This window comes from Bacillus rossius, chromosome 3 (genome assembly GCF_032445375.1).
Source record: "Bacillus rossius redtenbacheri isolate Brsri chromosome 3, Brsri_v3, whole genome shotgun sequence".
Lineage (NCBI taxonomy): Eukaryota > Metazoa > Arthropoda > Insecta > Phasmatodea > Bacillidae > Bacillus > Bacillus rossius.
The window spans coordinates 29,125,738-29,152,450 of record NC_086332.1 but is presented as its reverse complement, the minus strand read 5'-3'; the positions used below and the strand labels follow the sequence as shown (position 1 = coordinate 29,152,450).

At 33.0% G+C, this 26,713-nt stretch overlaps 1 protein-coding gene across 2 annotated transcripts in view; it reads left to right on the top strand.

The window, feature by feature from the left end:
* LOC134530446 (cell adhesion molecule Dscam2) overlaps positions 1-26,343 on the top strand; it is a 469,894-nt gene extending 443,551 nt beyond the window's left edge. For both annotated transcript variants that reach the window (XM_063365267.1, XM_063365269.1), the window contains 5 exons: positions 752-948; positions 3,230-3,416; positions 4,994-5,158; positions 16,865-16,925; positions 24,056-26,343. In XM_063365267.1, the coding sequence (XP_063221337.1) occupies positions 752-948; positions 3,230-3,416; positions 4,994-5,158; positions 16,865-16,925; positions 24,056-24,125 (680 nt within the window). In that variant the 3' untranslated portion in view covers positions 24,126-26,343. The remainder of the gene's footprint in view (positions 1-751; positions 949-3,229; positions 3,417-4,993; positions 5,159-16,864; positions 16,926-24,055) is intronic.
* Positions 26,344-26,713: the final 370 nt, after the last annotated feature.

Below are 26,713 nucleotides of genomic sequence, written 5' to 3'. Positions count from 1 at the left end.
CATAATGTTGTGAATGACTTGCGGTTTTTATTTTTATTTATTTAGTAATTTCACCATTCTATACACCATATTTTGTCATTTGGCAAACCCTAAAGAAAGATTTTCTTATTTTTTATTTTTACAATTTTGTGCGCACAGGCCTAGCTGTAACACCTTTGAAACTAAATTAACCAAATGGAAATTCACAGAGCAAACATCTACCATTACCTGTTAGTAACTGGAACAGTTTTGCTGATGTCACATGCACAAAAATGTAATAGTGTCAATTTTTTTTCTGCCTCAAACGCTACTCTTTCTCTTTTCTCTCTTTAAATGTGTTTTCCTATGGTTCTGTTTGCATGTAAACGAAAAGGATTACATACTAATTCTTAAAAATATTCATACTTTTCAGTAGATGAAAAAGGACAGAATACATTCCTGTTGTGATCATTTTCTGGGTACTTTTATGAGTATATTGTATATTTTCTGTACAGTACATTCATTTGAGTTACAAATCTCTAACCTTAAAGTACAGTAATGGGAACTGTTGATTACATTGTAATAACTGTATTCATAGTGAAGATTTGTGGGTGGGTGTGTGTGTACACAAAATCTCATTTGCACACTTGACATATTTGAATAGTTTATATCCATACTGTACGTTAGAGAATAATAGCTTTGACATTTATCAGTAAAATTCTATTTTTAAGTTTGATTTTTTTTTCTCTCTCAATACAGGAGACTAAACTACCATATTTATTTATTTCCTCAGGCATGGAAGATGAAATTTGTCCGTATGCCACATTTCACCTGCTTGGCTTCCGAGAAGAAATGGACCCGAACAAGGCAATGCAGTTCCAAACGTTCCCGCATCAGAACGGCCATGAGCGCACGCACAGTGGCACCATGGGCCCAATAGGCGGGGCGAGCAATGGCCACGTGCACCAGCGCAGTGGGTCGCAGTCCATGGTGGGTGGTTTCGTTGCCATGTGGAAGCAAAACATTATGTAGAGACAAGATTTTATGGTTTTATTTTTAGGCCAGTTTCGTTTTTAAAACCAGAGATTTCATTGTTATTGTTCTTATTTTTTATAAACTCTGTTTCTTCACAAAGATAGCACAATTTTCAACAAATATGAAACTTACTGGTTCACTGATACTTACTTCACCAAAACATTGTCTTTTTGACTGATACATGATGCACTTTTACAATATGATAATTTGTAATAAGCATGTCTAACTAACTACCGTAAGCAATAAAAATAAATCGACAAGTATATGAGCATTTGAAAAGTATAATAATGGAAAATGTAAAAATTAGTTACAGATAATAGTTTTAATATTTAAAAAAATCTTCCAATTTATTTGGTACGTACATTTTAATACTGACTCCATGCTAAATAATTTACATTCACTGAATTTAATGTATTGAAAGATTTATTTTTTTGCAAACTGAGTTGAATTTTTGATCAAATTGATGATTAATTTCGTGATATTTTGTTCCATTTCGGTGCTTTATGTTGTATTAATTTAAATTTCGGTGTTATATGGTGTATTGATGTGTTTTTTCAGTGTTATTTCAGCTTTTAATGCAATTCACCATATAATCTTGACCCTAACAATTTTTTGTTCAAAGTGATATATATTTAACCCCAGAACCGTATGACTACACAGAAGTAAAAACAGTATAAATACTTGACAGTTTCAATCTATAAACCATACACCAATCCCTCACTTAGCATGACTAATGCATTCCAAAATAATGTTTGTGTTATTCAAAGTCACATATTCTGAAGCATTAGTCACCATAATTAGCAAGGCTAATTTATTTAATGTGTTCCAAATTGTGTAGGGTAATATTCTTCACGTGATATAAATGCGGAGAATAACACTCAACAGTAAATATGTCACACCATTTATTTATGTAAGCCTACCATTGAATACTTTATGTGACAAATACGACACAGCGTAACAGGAGATAGTTATCGTCAATCTGCTGGTTGGCTTGCCCGCCCAGCATGATCTTCAACTTATGTCGCGTACCTTTCCCCAAACCTTCCAAACCATCCTTTACTGGCAGTGAAACTGATATTATTGTCCTAATATTTACATTTTAATTTTTCAAAAATTAAAGTGCTTATTCGTGTATCGCTGCTTGGTTCACACCAATCCTGTCAGACATGTGATTTTTTTTTTCATCGCACCATTCATTTAAAAACCTTTCCCACATGAATCATCTGTTCCTTTCGGTTCCGGTATCTTATGTCAAATATGTATATTCCCACAAGTACAACCAACAGCATCAGACTTATATAAACGTTTGATAAAGTTCTTATTTTGTACGATTGTACACACAGTTGACTTGCTTAAAACTAAAGTGCGACCAACATAAATGTGGCTTTCAAAACATTCTGGATGCTTTAATACTTATAGTTTTGTCTCAAATACTTTAAAACGATGCAGTACGCTCTCACTTGGAAGCCATGATTCCAACCCTAGGTGTTTGCACACATACAGTTACCGGCAGATGAATGGGCAGACGTTGTTTTGTGTTTGTGCGTGTTGAGTTCCCTGCCTCTGGCTAGACTGACAATGGTATGGCCTGGCGTCATATGCGTGGATGTAAAAACATTTGTTTCTTTACACTTCATAACCGCAACTGAACTTGCCATAGCTGATGTTTGTACAACAGCCGATAGCATAGCATGTTCTCCCCTCATATAGCTAACGGTATGCCACGGTGCAGCTCTTGTTTACCGAGTTGAAGCAGACTTAGTGGCATCATGCCCAACTTTTTTTTTTTGTTAAAGTAAGTCTGTATGCCTTGAGTTTCAGGAATTAGTGAATTATGTGTTCAATGTATAATATAAATTGTCTGGTGCTGATTTACTGGTTATCTGTAGAAAATTTTGGTGCATTGTTCAGGCTATTTTTAATATCTAGGGGTTTCATTTAGTACTTTTATTTCCATTTTATTTACAAACAAAATATTTTGTTACAGTTATTGGAAGTAAGCTTTTAGTAATAGCATGCCAGTTACACTATTAGCAATGAATGTTTGCCCTGCTAAGTACTTGGTTGGACTGGATGTTTTAATGAAATATTTGTAGGCACAATAAGTTTTAGTTACATGACTTGAGATCGATTTTTTTTTTTAGTGTCTTTGAATTTAGGCAGTATAGCGATAAATTCTCAGGAGTCTGTGCGTCAAATTATTCAGCCAGTTTTTATTTGCTAACTCATTTTTTAGCCCAGGACCAACGGACGCTATTCGCGAGTCGGCAGCCAGAATGGCCCAACCTTTTCACCTGGTCCGGAATACGATGATCCTGCGAACTGTGCTCCTGAAGAAGATCAATACGGCAGCCAGTATGGCCCGTACGGGGCTCCGTACGATCACTACGGTAGCCGAGGATCTGTAAGCCGCAGGAGTGTTGGTGAGTGTTGCTTTTGAACAAACAGGAAAAAATGAACCAATGCAGTAAGTATGTGAAGAGACACTCTTTTATATAAAATCTTCATAGTTGTTCATTTTTAAAATAACCTCTTCATGAACATAGCTTTGGGGGGGGGGGGGGGGGGGGGGGGGGGAACAAACATAAACTTTTATGAGAACAAATAAAATATGTAATGGTAATATTAAATCTTCTTCAGGTTTACATAGTTCCTATTGTAATGCAGTTTAATATTTTACTGTTTATTTTCTAACCCTGATCACATATTTTTCACCACTTTTTCTTTGGTCTTCAGGAAATTTGCAACAGTTTTGCAGTTTTATTAAAAAATTTAAAACGTGTGTTTTACTTACCATATTTACCCGCATATGAATCTCACATGTTATGTCGATTTTTAGTTTAAAAAAGTGTAGTGTCATTCTTATGCGAATTCAAAACTTTGGGTAAAAAAAAATTATAATCGCGGTGTGTCTTGAGTATGTGTGTAAATAACTCTCCTGTGTTGGGTTTTAGTACGTATGTTACGAGTAAGTATAAATTACTTGGTTAAAATATCTCTGCAGTGCATGAAAAGCACTATGAATAACGCCATTGTGCTCGTCTGGCGGCAATTGACGTGGCTTACGGGGCTGGGGTTGACGGTTCTTCCTCCCTCAGTCTCCCATACTTGTAAATGTCAGTGAACTGGCTCAATCTCCATGAGTCTATTACGACAGGTGTTTAAGACGCAACTGTGACCCAATATTTTTTTTTTTTTTTTTTTGCATGAGATTCCTCAGCTTTCAAATGTAACATTCCATGACAGAACTACAGCCATCGTTGTTACTTTGAAAGCCACACTTTAAAGCCCGCCTTTTTACATTCTTCAGCTCCCACACTAATTTCTCGCTGACTGTAATGCGCATGCTAGTTTGGGAAACACGGCTATGTTTTGTAATTCGGAGGGGTTGTAAAGCAGTTGGGGCGAGAGGGAGAAAAGTGGGCGCAAGAATGCTGCAGCCTCACTCCTTCCTTCAGTAATAAAGTAGCACAGAAATAAGACAAAAATAGTACTGAAAGGTTAACCCAGTGCTGTATTTTGTACGCACCAATAAGCTGAGACAGGGAGCAAAGATTACACTGGCCCTGGCAACAACTAGGGGTGTGTGGGAAAGGAAATTTAGCTTCGGGAAAAATGTGGGAGGGAAAATCCAATTTCACTCGGGATGATGCATTCATACTGAACATCCACCAGCCACCTGCAACATTCGTGTACCACATGCGATGTGTGGTACAAGCTTGGGTCCACAAAGTATCAGTCAAGTGTGAAAATTACATATTGGAAGGTAGCTTTTACACCATTTTAGCTATTAATGTAGTCACTGCTGTGTTATTCATGTTGTTATCCTGTACGTTTGTTGATTGTTATAAAAATGATACTTATTAGTTTTGTGTCATGAAATAGAATGAAAGTTTTTTCTTTTAAATTATGACGAATTTACCTATTTAATGCATTGTTATTTATTCATTTTTTTATTCGCAAATTGTAACGGTCACCGTGATGGTGTCTCCTCCCTCAGGCTCTGCTCGAAACCTGCCTCTTTCCGGCAGTCCTGAGCCTCCCCCACCACCGCCCCGCAACCACGACCCCAACAACTCTTCGTCATACAACGATTCAAAGGAGAGCAATGAAATTTCAGAGGCAGAGTGTGATAGAGATCAGCTTGTCAACAGAAATTATGGAGGTAAGTCGTAAATGTGCGATGAGCCATTCCATCGTGGGAAGGATAGAAAGAGCTCACCTATTTATTTATTTTTTTACCTCAATGCAATACTAAACTGCATTGAGTTTGGCATCTGGTTATTTGTAGAAGGTTAATTATGGAAAGATTGGTGTACTCTTATGTTAAGTTGTGTACAAGTGTAAACCTAAAATAAATTGTAATCTCTTCTAATGAACTACATTCAAGATGTAATCAGTATAGCTTGAATATATTAGTTGCAGTGGAGTGTGTTAATTTTATGTTGCTGTTTTTTTTTTTAATTTGTGTCATAAATTGATACTCATTTAACATCACTCAGTTACACTGTTCTTTAATTCTAGTAAAGTTGATCATTGCCAAGCCCAGGATAGTAGCCCAACTTGAACAGTCACGTTGGTCTTGCTAACATCCAACACAAAATCACATAACAGCAGTGGTATAAGTACGGAGGTGACCTGTGTCCAAGATAAACCAAACAAAATTGGAAAAATCAAAAATTAATAATTTTGAAACCTGTTGTGATATTGTATGCGGGTTAAAACCTGGTCAACATTCACAACAGCACAGATACACAAAAATTAATGATCGCTAAAACCTGATGACACACTGGAAGTTTATCCATAGACTCATTACACTCTAGAAAAGCTTCCACCAGAGCTCATATACAGTCATATAAACCTACATGTTTCTATAATATAATTATAATATATATGATACTTATTTATCAACTTTGGATTTATTTGTTTATATCTATTCTAAATTTCAAATACTGAGATAATTTTTACTTTTATTTAATATGTCATTTAATATATCATTAATTTAATTTGTCGTTATCAGCATTAAAAAAAAACTGGCTGAGAACTCGAGGCTTTTTCATCCCTACTATCATTACCTAACAACAGAAAATTGTGCATGATCAAAAACTAAGACTCCAATGAAAATTTTCAGCTGACTTTTTTAAAATTACAAAAAAAAATTATACCAGTGGCCATGGAAGCCGAGGAATCTTCCAATTAAAATTCCATCGTAGCACTATATAGTTGATGAACTTATAACTAGGTCTGTGCGAATATTCAAATTTTTGTGAATGAATAATAAACTATTTGTATTTGATTCACCCTTGAATAACTAGATAGGTCTGTGTGAATATTCAAATTTACGTATATGAGTAATAAACTATTTGTATTTGATTCAACCTCGAATACTAACACTTCGAAATAACAAATTTTTGTTTCATTATGAACATTGGACATAGCATACCTCATGAGTTTATCTTATATTAATGTTGAGTGTTGAAGTTAAAACATTTCTGCAATACAAATACCCTTTTTGGATGTTATAAGGGCTTCATAATCAATAACATGATTAATAAGTGACATTTTTAACATGCAACAATTATTCAAATATCTTTTTCACTACTGTGTTGCTAAACAGTAATGGAAAAATTATGTGAATGATTCAAAACACAGCATATTTGTCATTTCAAACTTGAAAAAAAAAATATTTGTATTCATTATGTCACATGCACCAGAAGTGGCAAAAAATAAACATCAACAACAATGAACACCACAAAACACGGACACACTATTTAGGTGGGCATTAAAAGAGTTAATCATCATAGTTTCAACACCATATAAGATATAAATCAATAGTCACAATTGATCTAACACCATGTGATAAAGTTACAGCTTACTTGCTGTATACATCCTTGACAAAACAGATATTGAGACTCAAAAAATTTAAAAAAATATAAATAATGATTTAAGATTTCAAATTAAATCAGCAAAAATTGTTTTTATAATACTGCTGAACTAAAATATAATTTACCTGGCGGCCATTAAAAATTAAAACTCATGAATATGTAGGGTTTAAATATGTAAACATGAACTCATTCAATCACTAATTTGGTAATACTGCATTAAAAAAAAAATATTATAAAATAGATTCAAATGGATTTAATGCTATTTTGCGGTTCGCAAGAATTTTCTGGATCAATATGCAGAGTAGCAGGTTGTGGAAAATAAGGCTAATAGAAACTGAAATGATTGGTTGGTTGTTTAGATTATGTTAGGATAAGTTATGTTAGATGCATAATTTAAAAAAAAAAAAAAAAAAACATTTATTTCATTATTTAAATATTTTCCTTATAATTATTGTGGCTGACTTAACTTAACCAACACTTCACTTAAGTATTATTTGTCTACATTTCTAGAAGTTGTTACTTGACATAAAAAAATTTTTGAGCGGTATTCTAATTCTCATTCTTACTGTTCAAATGCAATATTTATATTCACGAATAATTATATATTTGTATTCATATTCAAATTTGATTCGAACTAAAAAACTCATATTCGCACATGCCTGCTTATAACCAATTGCTCTCAGTAATGTTTCATTTTTTGTGATGTAATTTTGTGTATTGCTGTCATTCTAAGTCCTTTTTTTTTTTTTTTTTTTTTTTTTTTCTCATCCATGCATTTTCCTCTTACAAAAGACAAAAATAATCTTTAACTTGTTCCTTTGCAAATATACATATATTTTTTGTAGTTACTAGGAAACAGTTGAATGTATAGTTGTACTATTTGATAGCAACACTGTCACATTAATAGTGACTGCAAATTGTGTTTCTGTGATATCGTAAAATTTATAGAATGTAAATTTTCCTGATACACTATAGATTATTTCAACATCTCACTCCAGAGAGGAGAATCAATTCAGTCAAAACAACAAAACTACACTTGAAAGGGAAACCAACACTTTCACAAACATGCGAGTCCCAAAAAAAAACTTAGCTTTTACTTGCAGACTCATCCTGACTGGCCAAACTATCAACCAAACATGGCTACCAACAGGGACCAATTAGTGCTTGTCTGTGAATGGTCCTGTGTAAATACAAATACTATGCCAGAACACCTGGCCTTCAGTTAATTTTCCTAGACCAAGGGTCGGCAGACCACGGCTTGCAAGTCGCACGCGGCTCTTTTCATTGGATTTTAAGGTTCTACAAACTCACTGCGCTGCCACAGCACAAAAAATTAAATCGAACAAAATCAAGTGGCACAAACACAGCACATGTCCTCAACCTGCGCTCACACCTACCATCGCATCGCCCGCCACCGCACTTGTCCAGGTTCTTTTTTTATTTTAATAATTAATTAATTGAAATTATCTTGTTTTATCAGTAGAGCTCTACTAATCACTACCATTTTTTATTATTTTTTTTTTTTTCATTTTCTTCTCTCCCCCCCCCCCCCCCCCCCCCCCACCTCCCGAGTAGCCTTTATTTTTATTACTTCATGTTGAATTTGTGAATAAAATATTTTGATTTTAGCTTCTTTTTTTATCATCTTAAAATTCCATGTAGATACCGAGAAAATACACGTTGCAGCGCTCTAAAAAATCTGTTTACTTAATATTTGGCTCATCTGATTCAGAAGTCTGCCAACCCTTGCCCTAGAAGATGGCTGCATCAAGGCATGCCAAAACATCAGGCCTATCATTATTTCCTTGGACGTGGTCTCAGTGCAGACGCCACAAAAGCCTACAATCAAGATTTTTTTTTTCTTCCACTTTAATAACCATACTTTAATACATTCTTTTTCCTATGCATTGGTATTTGTGACTGTTAAAAATGCAAACACCAAATTATAAAATTATTTAATTCAGAGGCAGAACAAACTTTTATAAAATTCTGAAAACAACTAAATATTATATTCAAAAAAAATTATAGTGCCATTTTCTTGGTTGATTTGAAAACTTTACCAAGGATTTCTCTCAAGAAACTACAGAGTGAATGATTGTAGTAAATTCAGAAATTGGTTTTATAACTATTTGCTTTAACAATGTGCATTAAGAAAAAAACAACAGCTGTTAGTGTTAAGGACTGTTTCAAATGTCTTCGAGCACCCAAAACAAATATGCACTTGTTTTGCTAACACACGTTGATGCTCTAGTTTTTTTTGTTATATTACAACTAGGTCCCATGAGGCTTTTCAAAATCAGTAAAACTAAGGAACTGAAGCCTAGCAAACAATATTTTATTTGTGTAACATGAAATATTTAGTTCTGTACATATGCATACATGTGCAAAAAATTGAGGCCTCTCCCTATTTCAAGGTATTTTATGTATATGTTTACATAGGTAAGCATTTTTTTCTGAAATGAATAAATAAAAAAATATAATTTTTTTTCTTTATTGTTTTTATATAATCTTATTAAAATATTTAAACAATAGTTAATGAGAGATTATTACTTTTTATTTTATTTAAACTTTAAGACCAGTTTAAATATTAAATCCATTGACTGAAATTTTATGTAACGTATTTACTCGTGTATGGGTAGCCAGTGGCGTAGCGTGCCATCTCGGCGCCTGGGGCGGGAGACCCATTTTGCCGCCCCCATTCTATAGGTGCTTAGTTAAAATTAAATTTCACATGCAATGAGGTACCTTTTATTGAAGTTAAAATAGGATGAGTGTTTTTACAAGCGGATTCTACGGGCCTTATGAGCAGCGAAGTCAGAAATAACTTTGTCAAAATCAATATTAGCAGCCAATTCTTGTTCAATCGACAATATAGCCAAGTTTATAGTCTAGCGGAGCTCATAGTAGATCTGAGGTAATTTTGCCACTGCCCCGTTGACCCTTTAGACCCCTGGTGCGAAACTATAATTCGTGGATTTTTGGGATTTAAATTAACGGACTAATAAAACTGAAACTGGGATTTTACGTTCAGCGTGTTTCACCCAATCCCTGCCAGACCTAGAAGAATAAATATAGTTTAAAAAACTAAAGAAACATGCTTTTAAAGATTATCAAGCTAAAAAGTAAAAAATAATTTTAAAATTTAATTTATGACAATAGTATATAAGCAATACTAGTATAAATGAGAAAAAATCTTGAGGCGCTTTGTGCCATATTTTTTGTATATTAAGCGCCCCATGCTTTTTTCTCATTTATACTAGTATTGCTTATATACTATTGTCATAAATTAAATTTTAAAATTATTTTATACTTTTTAGCTTGATAATCTTTAAAAGCATGTTTCTTTAGTTTTTTAAACTATATTTATTTTTAACTTTTTAGTTTGATATTCTTTAAAAGCATGTTTTTTTAGTTTTTTAAACTATATTTATGTATAATTATCATAGGGAAATGAGTTACCGACACTACCTATTACCATCTGAGATAACTATTTGGAGTTGCAACGTCACAAAGAAATGGTAAAGTCTCTCCGAATCATTTACAGTTAGATGTATGGATATAATCTTAGAATTTACTGGGGGGAAAAAAAAACTTTTTTTTTTTTTTGGCGTGGCTGGGAGTAACTCACGATCGCTACATCCGAAAGCTGACATCACAGAAGTCGCGCGCCTTGGACCGCTCGGCTAACGAACATAATGAAAGTGGTGGGACATTTTACAGTGATAAGGCACTCACTCTTAGTCGAAAGAGTTACAGACGGACAGACAAACATACAGGTGAAGCTAATATAAAGCATGTAAAAAAAAGCGTCGACCATTAGAAAATGATTTAACTGAGAAGGGCTTGTAAACCCATAATTTGTAATTTGCTAAATTTTTGGTATATTTATTTGCATGTTAAGGTGTGTCAATTTTTTGCTAGATTTCGCCTATGTTAATTAGTATTTACAGCGGTGATACGCCCGGTGCGTATCTATATTTGTATTTGTATTAATATGTTCTTATATGTTTTTAATGCCTTTTTGGTAATTATATTTAATTTTTGGAGCTCCGAAGTATATGATCAAATTATAATTTTTTCGGGGAATTGTTAAAGTATTTTTTTAGTATTATTATATAGCTATTTTTTTATAAGTAGTAATAGGGTAGGTATTTTATGATGGATGCGCCGATTTGTGATGAACCGATTTTATGATATATATATATATATATATTTATTAAATGTTGTCATATAAATTTTGCGTCTTTTTAACTTGCTGCCTCCTCTCACTGTTCGCAACCTTATTAGTATTTTTTAAGCCTGCTATTAGTTTGGGTTTTAATATTTTTTTGGGTTTACCTGCGCTCGCGGTACGGGGCAATATAGGAGTTTTACTGTGTCCCGGTTCGCGGAAGTTGTTTGGTTTGCCCTGGGTTAAGGTCAAACTTTACAGTACAATGCGTAGTACTGAATTCAATGAGTGCGAAAGAGAGGCATCGACACGGGCCGACGCGTGAAACAAAAGATTTTGTATGAGTAATTAACATAATAAGGAGTGCCGCTCAACTCGGCTCGCGCGCGCCGGGCGGCGCGGCGTGATGCGATGTTGCCGTTCGTATGTAAACAAACAAACGTTATAAAGAGCTCTGTCAGTGATTTCGCAGTTTTTCTTTTAAATAAATATTAAAAAATAGTTGGTGCGCAAAATGTTAGATAAAAATGGAACATTATAGTGTGTCTGACACATGTAATGAATGAATCATAGATCAGATCTCAACCCGCTTCACCGGCGACCCGCCCCCGCGGGCTGCCGCCCGGGGCGGGCCGCCCCCTCCGCCCCACCCACGCTACGCCACTGTGGGTAGCATAGTTTATGTTGGATTTTAGTTTAAAAACATATAGTGCTATCCTTATGTGAGTTTTTCACTTAAAAAAAAATATCATAATTGCAATGTCATTGAGTATGTGCATAAATAACTCTCCTGTGTTGGTTTATATATATATATATATATATATATATATATATATATATATATATATATATATATATATAACATCACAAGTATTTAAAAATTATTTAGTTAATATATTTCAGCAGTGCATGAAAAACACTCTGTCTGGTCACTGGTTGGGTGCCCAGCCGGTGCCTGCAAGTGACTTGCTGGACTAACATTCGGCTGGAGGAAGGGAAAATCTAAAAATAAATCAGCCAGAGTGTTTGTGCGTGTCCATTCCGTGAGTGGGTGTGTCCAAGGTAACGGTGTTGACGGTGCTCCTTCTGTCCGTAAACACTGGCACTGTATACAATCTTCATGTGTCTATTTTGACAGGTTTGTAAGATGCAACCGTGATCCAACATTTTTTTTTTGTGAGATTTCTCTCCTTTCAAATGCAGCATTTCACATTCCATGACGAAACTTCAGCATTGTTGGTGCTTTGTTGAAAGCTGTACTTCAAAGCACGGCTCTTTACCTTCCTCCTGCCCCTCCACTTCACCATAACACCCCATACACACTCTCTCTCTTCTGGATGATTGTACCGTGTGTGTGGAAGTCTTTATAGAAGGAACTGACAAGAAAAGGAGCTTGCTGTGTTCTTTTTATATTCGGAAGAGGACTGATAAAATAAAGAATTAAGGTGGATGAGGGGGCAGAAGTAGATGCAAGAATGCTGCCTCACTCCCTCCTACAGTAATAAAGTAGCACAGGAAGCAGAAAAAAAGAGTTTGGTGAACACCAGTGCCTTATTTGTAACCCACCAATAAACTGAGACAGGGAACAAAAGACTTCACTTGTATCTATGGAATTCTATTGAAGATAGATATATGGTAGGGTCATATGGTGTGACACATATTGGAAGCTTATTATTATATTATAGTTTCAATATTTTCTAGTTCTTTCAATTACATAACTCTGTTTTTAATAAGCTGAATAAAAAAAAGTGCACCATTAACATTGAATTATACGATCAATAACAACAAATGGAGTAATACTTTGAATTGACACTATACATAAATGTACCAATTTTTCGTATATATGTTGTCATCTCTGGTCTTGTGTAATATTACCAAAATCTGCCATTGGTATTAAGGTAAGTTTATGAAACTTTTATTTACTATGCCAAGTGTAAGTGAACAAAAACTGTTTTTGCCTTAAATGAAGTTTTGTAAATATTCACAGCAGTGCGTGATAGAACAAGCAATGTCTGTTCATTTTTTGCAGACTATATATATTTTAAGCCTGATTGCTAAAATATTTCTAGAATAATGTGAGACACCTCTTGCATAAAAAGTAAACAATTCAATTTTAAAAGACAATCTACACATAGTATAACTACGAATAATTATATCAACAAAACAGTTCAATTTAATTTTTACTCTGTTGCTTTATTTGTATGATTCCTGAACTGTCAATGCTCAGTTTGTGGACCCATAAGAAATGTAGGTATTGGTTTTTTGCATCAAGATATACAAATGTATATCTTGATGTAATGTAATATTTTTGTAACTACCTGCTATTTGAGTACAGTAATACACCCAGCTGTTCACTGGTCATCTTGTTACAAGCATTTTCTTAGCTACACTAGTGCTATCATTTATTGTTTTGTCTCAAGTAGAATGCTCAACAAAATCATATATGTTTTGTACTGTACAATTTCTATTTAAAAAAAATTATCACTTTGCCAAAGGGAAGGGCACGCTCACTTTACAATTACAAAATATATTTAATACATGAGTGTTCATAGGGAATAGCCTAAGTAAAGTACTACAGTTTTATATGCCAAAATGGATGTGTGTATTTTTTAAAACAAAACTTTTTATCACAGACATTATATTTGAAGTAATAGAAATAATTAAATTAAATTTTAACTTTTATTAATAATTGTGTAAAGTTGAATGTGTATTTTAATCAATCTCTCTCACTTTTTAAGATTAGGTCTTATGATATACGTTATTAGTATTACAATTATGTAACTTTCTACATAAATGTCATCTTCATTGTGTGGGTTACACATTTGACATTGTAGTAGCAAGTAGTTCGTAGTTCAGTGTGTACAAATACAAAGTAGTGCAACATGGGTACGACTGATAAACTGGGACAGTTATCTGTCTCGAAAGCTTTCTCAATACACTGGAATGACTAGCTTGAACTAAAAACTGCCCTGGTAAAGCGTGGACGTTTCATCACCCTTGTGATAAGTAATTGGTTATTTACTCAATTGGTCTGTACAAAATGCTAATGCCATTCAGTAGCTGATGGATGAGCTGGAATTATGATATGAGTGATTTGTTTTTTCTTGGATGCTATGTTAACTTATAAGTTCAAATACTATTAATTCAACTAATTGTAGCAAATAGTGCAATGAGTCATGACTTAATTTTTATTCAGATTAAAATAAAGACCATATTGTAATTTTTATTTATTTGTCTCTTGTGTTCCGTATAAGTTTTCAAGATGATAATTATAGATTTAGTTCATATTATTATGATTTTATAAAACCTATTTAATATCATATAGAAGTAATAGTAATAATAAATGAACTTGAATAAAATTTCACAAATTATTAACTGGGTTTTACTCCTGAACCAGCTTTGTGAATACATTTAAGCATAAATCCAGTTTTGCTTGTTTAACCTTCATCTACTTTGAACACACTTGACATCGGTGAGTAGGTACGAAAATTTCTGTCTCTAAAATAATAAAAACTTCATGTTGCTTTTATCTGTAAATGGACATACAGATGGTGTCCTGATGATCTAGTTTACTTGTGTTTTCAATTATTCCATCAATCTGAAGGAAAACTTATTGGACTTGGTTCAAACTTCTTCATAAATACTGAGAACCTCCACTTCACAGTAACTAGTATGCATGTGATATATCAATTGAAATGTTATTGAGTGTGTATACCTACTTTAATTTTCTGTTCAGATTACAAAATATTTTGACATTGCTGGTAATGGAAGAAAATGATAAGTTATCTATAGTTTGTGTTTGCCTAGTCATTTTTTTTTTCTCACTGGTGGACAATATAACATGCAATTTTTTTAAGTTGTTTTTTCTGAAGGGTTCAGTTTATTGTCATATATTATTAAATATTTTGAGAATAAGAATCTAATTAGCTATGGGTAATATAATCTCATAATTTTTGTTAATGTGTAGGATTATTTTTATATAATTATGTAGGGTGCATGCCACTTACATTACATTATTTAAATTAGCCCTTGGTTTACCAGATGCAGTGGAGAATTTACCATAATAAGGTTCAGGCTTCAGCCTATATATACCTGCCTTTAAATTCATATCATTTTCTACGCTGGTTTACTTTTTTTTTCTCTTGTAACTCCAAGTAAGTACAGTGATAATAATTTTTATCGAGGGTTCTTTACAATGCATAATAATTACTTGCGATCGAATAGTTATTATTTGTGAGTAATGTTTAGTGGCTATCTGTCTGTGCTGTGATTAACAGTTAAATTATGAGGAAGGCAAGTGTTGTTTGTTCTTTCCTGTACATGTGGTTTGGCTCGTATTTGTATGTAATGTATGCAATATGTAGTTAGTATGCTTTCATGACTAATTTTTTGGTGTGTATTTTTTTTTTTTTTGTGTAAATTCCAGGATTGGCACTAATTGCACCCTTTAAATATATATGTGTAGTGAAGTCTTCATATGAAAGGACTTAATCAAAAAAAAATTTTTGTATAACAGAATTAAATTCCAAATTATTTCATTTTCTTTTCCATAATTTTTTATACCAACCATGAACATCGTGCACACTCAGGTGCTAAAGTTGGAGAATGCTTACAAACTAATTTTAAAAACACCTGTGTTCAAGATTGTATTTAAACCAGTGACTGCAAGGCTAGAAGTCAAGGACCTCTATACCTGGTACTGGCTCTAATGAGTCAGCATTAAAGTAATTTGATATATATATGCTTTGCTATAAAACTCTAATTATGCTTGGCTTTTTTTAAGTAATGTTTTACATGATATTTTTGTGTTAGAGACACCAAGTAAATGGTACCTAACAAAGTTCAGGAGAAATATTTTATCATAAATCGATTTTAAATATCAGATATATAGCAGTCACGTGGGCAGCTTCCAATAGCTGACAGTGATAAAACAGGAGGACTGTATAATCCTCCACACAATGGCATCATCTGCCTTAAAATTCGCATAAGAATTCCTGGACTGTCGTGACTTCATGTGGGAAGCTAGTACAACAAATTACCACTGAGCCAACTGTAGATTCTTTTGATTTGAAAGTAAAAACAACCTTTAAGTATATAATAAAATGTACTTTCACGCATATATACTTACTTCTTTATCTTTAACAACTTAAGTAACTTTCTCCTTTGTTAAAACTTTTTCACAATAGTTACCAATTATTTTGTGGGAAAGGTTTCTAGCAACCTAAGCAAGACGCCTTTTCATAACATAAATCTTGCTTATCACAATGTTGTAGTGCTGCAGGAACCATGGGCAGACATAATGCTGTACACTTTTGAGCATTTTTACAATATAAGATATGGAAATCTGAATATGAAACTTAATAGGGGCCAATCAGCCAACCAATTTATAGCACTGTTCAAACGTCCATGTTATCAACATATAACACTCATGTTCTGTGTAAAACTTTCACTGTTCTTTTTTTGGCCTATTTTGTATTATTGGTGAGAGACACTGATTTTATAAACTTGCCCCAAAGACTGCAGATTTTTAATTTGTTTTGATTAAGTTACATGTTTAGTAATATTGCTTAAAATTCCACTGGGAAGCAAAGCATTCAAACAGAACATTGTGTAAAAAAACACAGTATAGACCTATTAATTTTTTTTTCCCAATGTAGTGACAGTATGTTCATTTATTGCCTTTTAAACTGCACTTATTGGAAAAGAAAAGGAGAATTATTTAGTTTATGTGACCATTTAGTGCCAGTCCTATATATCTTGGTTGTATCTGTCTGGTGATCGTGTAGATGTTGTTTATGTATAATTTTGGTTTCAGTAAATGTCAGGAACAACAGCAAGGATTTGACCACAGAAGAAATGAGAAAGCTCATTGAGAGGTCAGTAAATATGATCTCGAGCACTCATACATTATTAACAATGTGGTGGACACAGAACTTAGCTATTTTTGAATATTACTTACATATTAAACTAGCTGATAGTAGACACAAAAATTGCATCTGTGTGCCATTCAAATAGCAGAAGTTGGATCTTGTAGTGCCATTCATAAAACATAAACCGTAGTATCAATGTGTTTATGATTGTAAATTTGTTGATTTAGTCAAAAATTAAAAATAATAAATGTCAGACTAAATGTGTAAACTCAACCAATCTGTATTGAGTACAAAATTTAATTGTACCACAAACAATATCAAAACCACAGAATGTGAATGGACTATGCCCATTACAGTTCTGAATGTCCAAAACCATGTATTACAGTTAAATTTAATGTTTCTTAGTATTCCTGGTTAATTTTTATATAGGTATTTTTATTTATGTTTACAAATTGAATTCACTTCACACTGCATATTAACATCTGCTTCTTTCACAACCATTTTTTGGGAAAAACATTGACTTTTCCAATTGAATAAACAAAAAAATGGCACTCTTCGACTTATGCTTTTCTATTGTTATGTGACTAAAGTTTATAACCAAGTTGTTAATATGGTCCTGCTGTGGTGGTTTTGATAACCTTCAATCTGTACTGCTTGTTGGGGAATGATCACAATGTATATAGTTTGGTGAAGTGTAGGTAGTGAATTACTGTTTGGTTTATCTTTGCGTTTATCTTTGCATTGTAACAGATATTTTGTTCTTTCGTTAAATGACTTGCACGAACTGAACAGGAAACCGTAAGTCAACAGTTAAGTGCAGGGTTCACATTGTTAAGAGAGAAGACTTACGATGTGAATCCAGCATAACTATTGTAGTTTGTTTCTGTGTGCTTTTAGCTAACTTAAACAAAATTGTGATACTGCATAACTTATTTTATATTTAAAATACTGGTTGTAAACTTTTAAAAAAATTTTTTTGCTTTTCTTATAGCTTTTTATCTCATTGATTTGTACTAGTATTGTGCCTTATTGTATGCTGTTTTGTTTGCTGCTTTTTGGCTGTATTTGACTCATTTTTGACTTGATTGAAATATTATTATCAAATACAACACTTTAATCCCATTACAGTGCTCCTGTAGAATTCATGGCTTGCCTCAAGGTATAAACACCAAACACCTATACCATTCTATGTTGCTTAATTTTCAATAGTAAAGTTTTTCAAGTCCTACATTATCTTATTTAAAAAAAATATATATATTAATATTGGTAATGGAAGGCTTTATATTTCCCTTATTTTGACCATCACCATTTTAAGTGTACGAGTTATGGAATGCTGAGAACATAACAATATACCTTGATTTTACTTTTTGATGGTTTAGAAAACAAAGAAAAATAGAAGATACCGCATCAATAATATATTACAATAAAAATTATAATAATAACAATATATAGGCTATTATAGAAAAATTGTTGTAATAGTACTAGTGTCTGCCTTGTGAAACCAATTCAAAATTGACAGGTTTACTGACAGTGCAGTAAAACTTCACCTTACAAATGAGTTTGTACCTCACTACCGCTGCGTGTAGGATTCAACTAAGAATTGAATTTGTTGAAATTTTGTCAGTCACTTAGAAACCAACAAGATTGGCATATTTCATTAACTTATTTTTCATGAACACTTATATCTTGCTTGCGAATGTAATTTGGAATTGTAAATGAAATTTAGATTATATGTACTGAAATAAATTTGCAAATTGGAAAATAATAACATCCACAGTTTATCCGGTATATTTACTATTAAAATGTTAACATATTAGGACTTTCTGCATTATTGGACTTGGAGACATGTGGCCCTAATGTTACAAAAAATACCTACCAGTTCTTGTTATTGGAAAGCCAGGGTTAAACTTTTCTTCAGAAGAGAAAGTAAGCTTTCACAATTTCCATTTTTTGTAGAATTCCAACATGATAAATGCAAGAAATTATTTATTATTGCATCAACTGAATCCCAATACATTGGAACATTGTGTTTCGTCACACATGCTTCAGTTTTGTAAATCCTATTATTGCTACAGTAACTGCATATCCAATGTGTAAAAAAAAAAGTGCCGATGAATTTGGAGGGAAAAATCATATAAATGAGTTCTCCAAATTTATTCTTTAATGGCCAACAGAGCTAACAGACTATGATGCCAGAAGAATAGTGTGGACATAATAGGTTTTATTCCCTGTCAATAATTTTAGACAGTACTTCCTATGTAAGTGGTTTATCACTTTTAGCCATAGAGCTTCAGTTTTTGTAAGACGTCATTTCAGATTTGTAGGTTAATATGTGAATGTATGATTTTCTGGGATTAATTTTACATAATTATAATAAACAATAAGCTAGTTGAAGTAATGTGTAGGGAATCACATCATTGGACAGTGATTGTTTTGAACTCTGAAAGAAATTAGTTTTTTTCTCACAACTTAGGTTTTATTAATTACTAGCTTCCTTTTGTAAATAAATCATTAAAACCTTAGCATAGTAATAATTAAAAAAATTTTTTTTAACATATCTTGACTCCCCCTGTGCTGAAAAAGGAAATATACATTTGGCACAAAACTTATAAAATACTTGATGTACTGGATTAAAATATACAATGTCCCAACATACTTGAAACCTACATTATTTATAAAGCATGCATTGAAAAAAAAACTTTATTAAAACATTTAGAAAAGATTTTTATACCAAATTAGAGGCCTCCTATTTCTTAATTTTAAAGTTTTGTGCTTGCACATTTTAGCACACTAGTCTATTACTTTTTTTGCTCAGAGTTTTTCCACCTAAATAAAGAGAGGTGGGGTTTTAAAACACACCAGTTTAATGAGTCTTTTGCACTTTCGCTCGCAATAATAAAGTACGGGGGCAGCAATTAAACAGCTCCAGGGCATTCAAGGAGCTAAGGGTTTGTTGCAAACACTTACTTGGTTTACGAAGTCTTCTGCTCTCTGGTTTCGAAGAGAGCATTATTCAAAGGCCTTATGCTTTAGGCCCCTTTGCTGCTGTCAAGTTGGCCTCCTGGCAAACCACCCAAAAAAGGCGAGGGCGGTAGCGAATTTTCGTGACTAACATACACAGCAAGCACGTCACAATTTGTTGCACAGCCCATTCTTGCATTAAACACACTCCTGTTAAGAAATGCATTATTTCTCTCACGGAAAAGTTTTATCTAGAAAACTCCATTTCCCTTAATACTTGTCCGCGCCTTCACGAAAAACCAGGCAGTTCGTAGGCCGCATTAAAATGACACGTGCCGCACGAGCAATCAGGTGTTCACGCCGACCGGGAAATGACTGATTGACAACTCCGTTCTCCTTCCCTCTCTGCTAGTTCCATTTCCCCTCAATACATGAGCAGTGGTGGGATGGTAACAAATTAAAGTTTAACACTCATTTTTTAAAGTCTAAAATCTTTGGAAAGAAAATATAAACACTAAAAAAATTAATATATTTATAAACTATTAGACTTTAATCTTAGCACAACCATACCTTTAAAGTTCATGTTGTCCAGAACATTCTCAGACGTCCATGGTTGTTAAGCCAGCATAAAAAATAATTACAAACTAAATTAAATAATATAAAATTATATTAAATTAAAGTAAACTAAAAAGCAATGTAGAAAATTAATTTAAAATCCTTTTCCAAAAGAGTTTAAAAAGTTACCAAAGTAACAAAGTTGAAATAAATTGAAAAAACTAACAGAATAATTAATAAGGTGGCAAAATTAGAGAGACCAAAGCGACAGCGTAGTCTCAAAGATAGATTATATTGTTTTATATACTGTAATCTATGCAAAAATAGTTAAAGATTAGCTAAACTGTCAAAATAAGGTTTTTTATTCAAAACCTTTAGTATCTTATCTGTTATTTACTAAAAAAATTATACATCTTTCAGTCCTAAACTGTTACACTTAATTAGTGTAGGTATGGCATGGTACTGTTCTGATGATTGTTCTTATCTTTAAGAATTTATTTTTTAATAATTCTGTTATTAATTTCATAAAATGTTATATGCAGGTTGTTCCTAAATTGCTGAGCATAATTTAATGGGTAGCAGGGAATGCACAACAAGAAATTTTTGTCTGGAATGTCCGGAAACACAACCCTGCAAAGTCACTGGGGCAAACTAGCGTAAACTTGAACTTTGCGTTCATGCTTGAATTTTGCGCTCATTATGTGCCACTCCATTGGATGAGAGGACGGGCCAGTGCAGTGCCAGTGACGTTTAGTGTTCCACAGGAAGCAGGCGATGAACAGAACGTAGACATTTAAGATTAGCGATGCACAGTAGCAATCAGCAGTGTATGGTTGGTTGTGGTAAGTTTAAATGTTTTGGCTTTGGGTCATTGTGTACTTTTCCCAAAGTGTTTGATCATCAGAATGCTGCGATGGTGTGTTCTTTCGGCCAATAGAGTGGTGCATAATAAGTGCAAAATCAAATTTACGCTACAATGTGTGCCTGTAACTTTGAAAGGTTATGTTTCCTGACTTTTTTTTTAATAAACAATTGTTTGTTTTGACATTTCTTGCCACCCATTAAATATATGCCCATAAATTTTTGAACATCCCTAATATTACATCATCTATATAATTATAGCTATAATTATGTATAATGTGTGTATTTATTTATAATATATAATTATAAATCACTGACTTCTCCTCTGTGTAATCCCAGTGAGAAGCAATTGCACTCGGCTAGACACTTTAACAAACACTGACGGCAGTATGGAAGGAACTTGATGGAACTTGATTTTGGAGAGCACAACAGTGGCATGACAGATATACTTCCATAGCTAAGGGATTTTTTTTACAGCTAGGAGTGGCAGGAAGGTGTTTATTACTGTCCACTGCTTGCTGAGGCCACTGAGCCCACACATGCACGCACTAAGTGTATCTTGTTCTACTTCAACTGCCATGGGGAAGTTTTATCACACGAAAGAAATGGAGTTCACTCGCCGAGAAAACAAGAGACACACATGCGCAAAGCAACGAAATGTATCTCTAAACAGATGAGCTTCATCAAGTTTCAATGGTAGCAGATACTTGAGGTGTTAATTCTATTTGAAGTCATCAGCATCTTGTACATAAAACTCAGACGGGCAAAGGTTTTATGATTTAACATAATATAAACTAGTTATTCTCTTCTAGTATTAGTTTTATTTGACATTGTTTATACAGAATGAGTCTGAGTTCAACCGACAAACGTTGAATGCATGTTGATCACCACAAAATAAGTAGGAAACATTTATATGACTTATGGTCTAAAGTGCTTCCCAAGGCTGGTATATGTCTTTGAAGTTGGAGCTGAACAACATTGTTATTGTGGATAATAGAGAAAGTATTTAAGATGCAAACCCTGAGCGCCTGGATTATGTTTAATTGAATGAAGTTCCTCAACCACCGTGAATTTGTCGCAGAAGCAAAACTATTTCATTGAAATAACTGATGGCAGTAACACATAAAAAAAAACTATGTAGAAAATAAAGGTGTTACTCCCAATTATTTCAATGAAATTATTTTTCTACTGCGGAAAAATTTGCAGTTGTAGTACATGATTCCGTTAAACGTAATCCTGATGATTAGTCCTTCATCTTGAATACTTTCATTATTATTCACAATAAAAATGTTGTTCAGCTCCAACTTCAAAGACATACCAGCTTTGGGAAGTACTTTACACCATAAGTCATGTAAATGTTTTCAACTTATTTTGTCGTGATGAACCTGCAGCCAAAGGTTGTTGGTCGAATTCAGACTCAATAGGTAGTTCTAAAGAGCATACTTCTGATCAAAGGAATGGTTCATGGCTATTTTGGTATGGTGCTGTTCTGATAATCTTTGTGAATTAATTATTTTATAATTCTCTTGTCCTCAATTTAAAGGCTAATTAAATTTTTGTGTGAAGTTCAAATGAAATAATACAAACTTTAGGAGTAATTTGACCAAACCCAGTGACTGGAAATGTTTGGAAGGAGAATGTTAACTAAATTTCATGAATTGTTTTAAAAATATTTTTGTTATATTTTTTTTTACTATAAGCGAAATACTACTCACTGACTCACTCATCACGAATTTTCCAGAAATATAAGACTTATAGACTTGAAACTTGGCAAGTATATTTCTTTTGCTACATAAGCATCCGCTAAGAATGGATTTTTTTTAAAAAAAAGTAAGCTCCCAAGGGGGGTTGCAGGGAATCAAAGATCAAAAATCCCATTTTTCAAGTACCTATGTGTTATACAAACTTGAAACTCAGCATGGATGTTCCTTATATTACAAAGTCATCAACTGAGAATGTGGTTTTCCAAAAAACCGCTCCTAAGGATAATTGTGGAGGTGCTAAAAAACAAAATTTCAAGTTTTTCTACAAAAAGGTTTTACAAAATTTAATTTAAATGCTTTCTTTGGGACCTTGGCAACATTTATTGCATTGTTGTGTATATAAATCTTTATTTGACTAAAAGTAAGCCTCTTTACGATGTGTTTAGCCCAGGCAATGTCAGATTCTTCAGCTATTAATATAATACCTATATATGCTTTTTTAATCTATTTATTTATACATAAATTCATAATGATCGCTCAGTATCTTATTAATAATTTTATTAACTCACTACATTAAATATTATAAACAAGACACAATAAGGTGCACCAACCAAGTGATTGCTTTCCCAAAGAGTGATATCATTCAGTCTGAATTGTAGTGGCAACACCCAAGCTTAATCAACAGATAGTCAATAATAATATTTGAACATACTGTGTAACACACCTCTTAACTGCCACTTAGAATCGTTAAAATCCACAGTGTTTCCTCTCTTTGAAAACAGCTTCCTTGCTTGGATAAACCTGTGATCAAACCCCAGTGACTGTCTAGTTGCTGTCATCACAATGTGATACAAATAAATGTACAAATTCTATTGTATCTATATTATTATATTTATTCAAGAAATTAATTGTCTGTAACACATTCTCTTAAAGAGAATATCAAACCTTTCCATTCCTCCTGTAGACACTTATAAATTTTTAAAACATGGTTTAATGGTAATGTAGTCAAAATCACAGTGACAATTTTACAAACTTGTTTTGTTGTTTGTTTCACAGAAACGAAGCAGGGCACCATCATCAACAAAACGGACTCGCAGTCACACCCTACGATACTGTGGCAGTGTAACCTTTAGTTGCTGTCTCTACCATTCATCGTGGGAAGTTTGTTCAATATACGTACTTTCTAAATTCTCTTAGAAAGTTTGGTTTTTGAAAGCCATGTGCTAAATGAATTTTTTGCTTCGTTTTTAAGTGTACATTTCAGTAACTGTTAATGTGGTATAATAAGTGTGGCAACACACTAAATTCCACACATACACATATTGATGTGTACCTATGTCACTATAGCAAAATGGCATTTATTTATCTCTTTTAGCAGTCATTGAAATAATCGAACATGTTCTGGATGAGCACACAGGACATTGATAATATTTGCGATTGCAAGGGCTGCTGTGTGTGTATTTGTGTGTGTCCTAACTATCAGTGATACAATGCTGTAAAAATGTTTTAATTGCTTTTGTTTTTTTAATCAATTTAAAAAAAGGTTTACCAATAAGCAGAAAATATCAAATAGTGTTAGTTTTTAGCATACAGAGCAAGTTTTCTTCGTTCTATTTTTGAAATAAAAGCTCAAAACTTATGTGAGATGTGATATTTATCATGCATGTGTGATTTTTAGCATCAAGCAGATAGGATAAATGAATGTTCTAAAAGTGATGGCACCTTCATTTTAATAACATAAATATTTGCAGAAAGTAAAATAATATTCAACTGCTTCAGATGTACTCTTCTTCATTAGACCCTTATATTAATATTCATAATAATTATGGACTTGTGTTTTGTTTTAGTAATGTGATATTTTATTTGTAATATATCAATAAAGTTAAGACTGGTGTGTTCTTTTAAATAGTCAGTGTATATTGCTTTTTATTCGTGATGAGAAGAGTTGTAAGCAACATGTTTGGACCCAGACCATCCTCAAGAATAATTATTATTTAGGTTGTGCGACTATAGCAGTGTTTGTCTCTTCACCTCTCTTGTAATCCTTTATAGTGTTTTTAGTGTTAACTGTGATCGTCTGTCCGGCAGGAAAGAGGGAAGACATGCTGTGCTTTTAGCTTGTTTCCTCGGTGTGAAGGACCTGTAACCACCTTAAACGTGTGTGCCATGGACCTGTTAAGTCTTGCCAGTAAAGCTAATGCCAGGACAATGGTACATTAATACTCTCGTCAAATAATAACATTGGCATTCGTAGCAAGTTTTATGTTTTGATTAGATCACGTAGTTCTGATAGAATAAGCAATCATATTGTTGTTCGTTTCTTTTCAGCATTATGTTTTCCCCTCTGTACCAATGTAGCTTGCTACATGTTTGTGTATGTATATTGCATAGCTTATTCATATTTTCATTTAGGCATCTGATTTTTATTACTGAGAAAATTACAAAAATTGTCAATATAAGGAACAAGCTTTTCTTGTATTATGTACATATATTTGTGAAAACTGCATATATACATAAGAATCCATTCACAGCTCTTCAAAAATGATAATGGTATTGCATACTAGCCATTTAAGGTTTTAATTTAGAAGTATTTCATTGTGGCTATATAAATATTTGAAATTATCTTATGAAAGCTTTTAAAAGGTGTTTAAATAATTTTTATCATATGATGTACACATTCAGATAGGTTTTACATATTCCATTGAGTGTAAAGTTAATATGAAAGAACTATATAATGGCCAACAGTAAGAGTATATTCACTGTTCTAAGTATACTAGAGTTTTCTTTGTGTGTTTGTAACAATGTAAGTTGTAACAGTAAGGGACTGAAATTTAAAATACTGTATGACAAAATATCAATATTAAGAAACAGAAGATTATTCATTGCATTTTGAAAATAGCTTATGCTATGTATGCAGTGTATGAGCGAGCATGCATGAGCGAGTGTTTTTTCTGCGTGAGGTATTATTTGTTAATGTTTTGTTGAAATGTGTGTATGCCTTTATTGCTTTTGCTGTAATTTGATTTGGTGTTTTTAACTTTTATGGTCTTAAAAAAAATTGAAATTTTACATCTTTGTAATGCTAAGAGCCTTGTGAATTATGAATGCTAATTTTGAAAGGAAAATTGCCAAATACGTTTTACATATGTCATGTTAGACTGTAAAATGTTTCTGAAACTTTTTTTATTAAAAAAATTGCTTTGTAAAGCTGGTTGTCCAGGGTAAGGGCGATGGAGGGGGTTACTTTTGTTGCTCCAGTGGAACCAGCATGACAAGCTCTTTGTACCAAAGTTACTGTAGGACTAATCAATTTTTGTGTTATTAAAGATTTACAGTCAAATAGATTGCAGTGTTTTGTTTATTCGTAACATGAGCCATCCTTAAAAATCAGAGGTAGTGTACCACTTGAAGATACATCCAACGAGATTACACGAATGCCATCTCAGAAAATTGTGTGAAATAATTTCCACAGACTTGTTTGTTTAGTGGAAAAAATTGTTATATATGTATGGTAAGTTTGTTAATTTTAGTTTAAAGAAATACTAGCAGACATAACCTGCTTTGCATAGGCTGCATGCATGATAGCAAAATTAATGTTCATCTCATGGCATTTAATTTTTTTTTTTTTTTTTTAAATCATAGAATTGCTTGACAATCTTTTGGTTTCCTGGTGGAAAGAGGTCACTGGTGTCAAGTAAATTGGGGCTGCCTTTT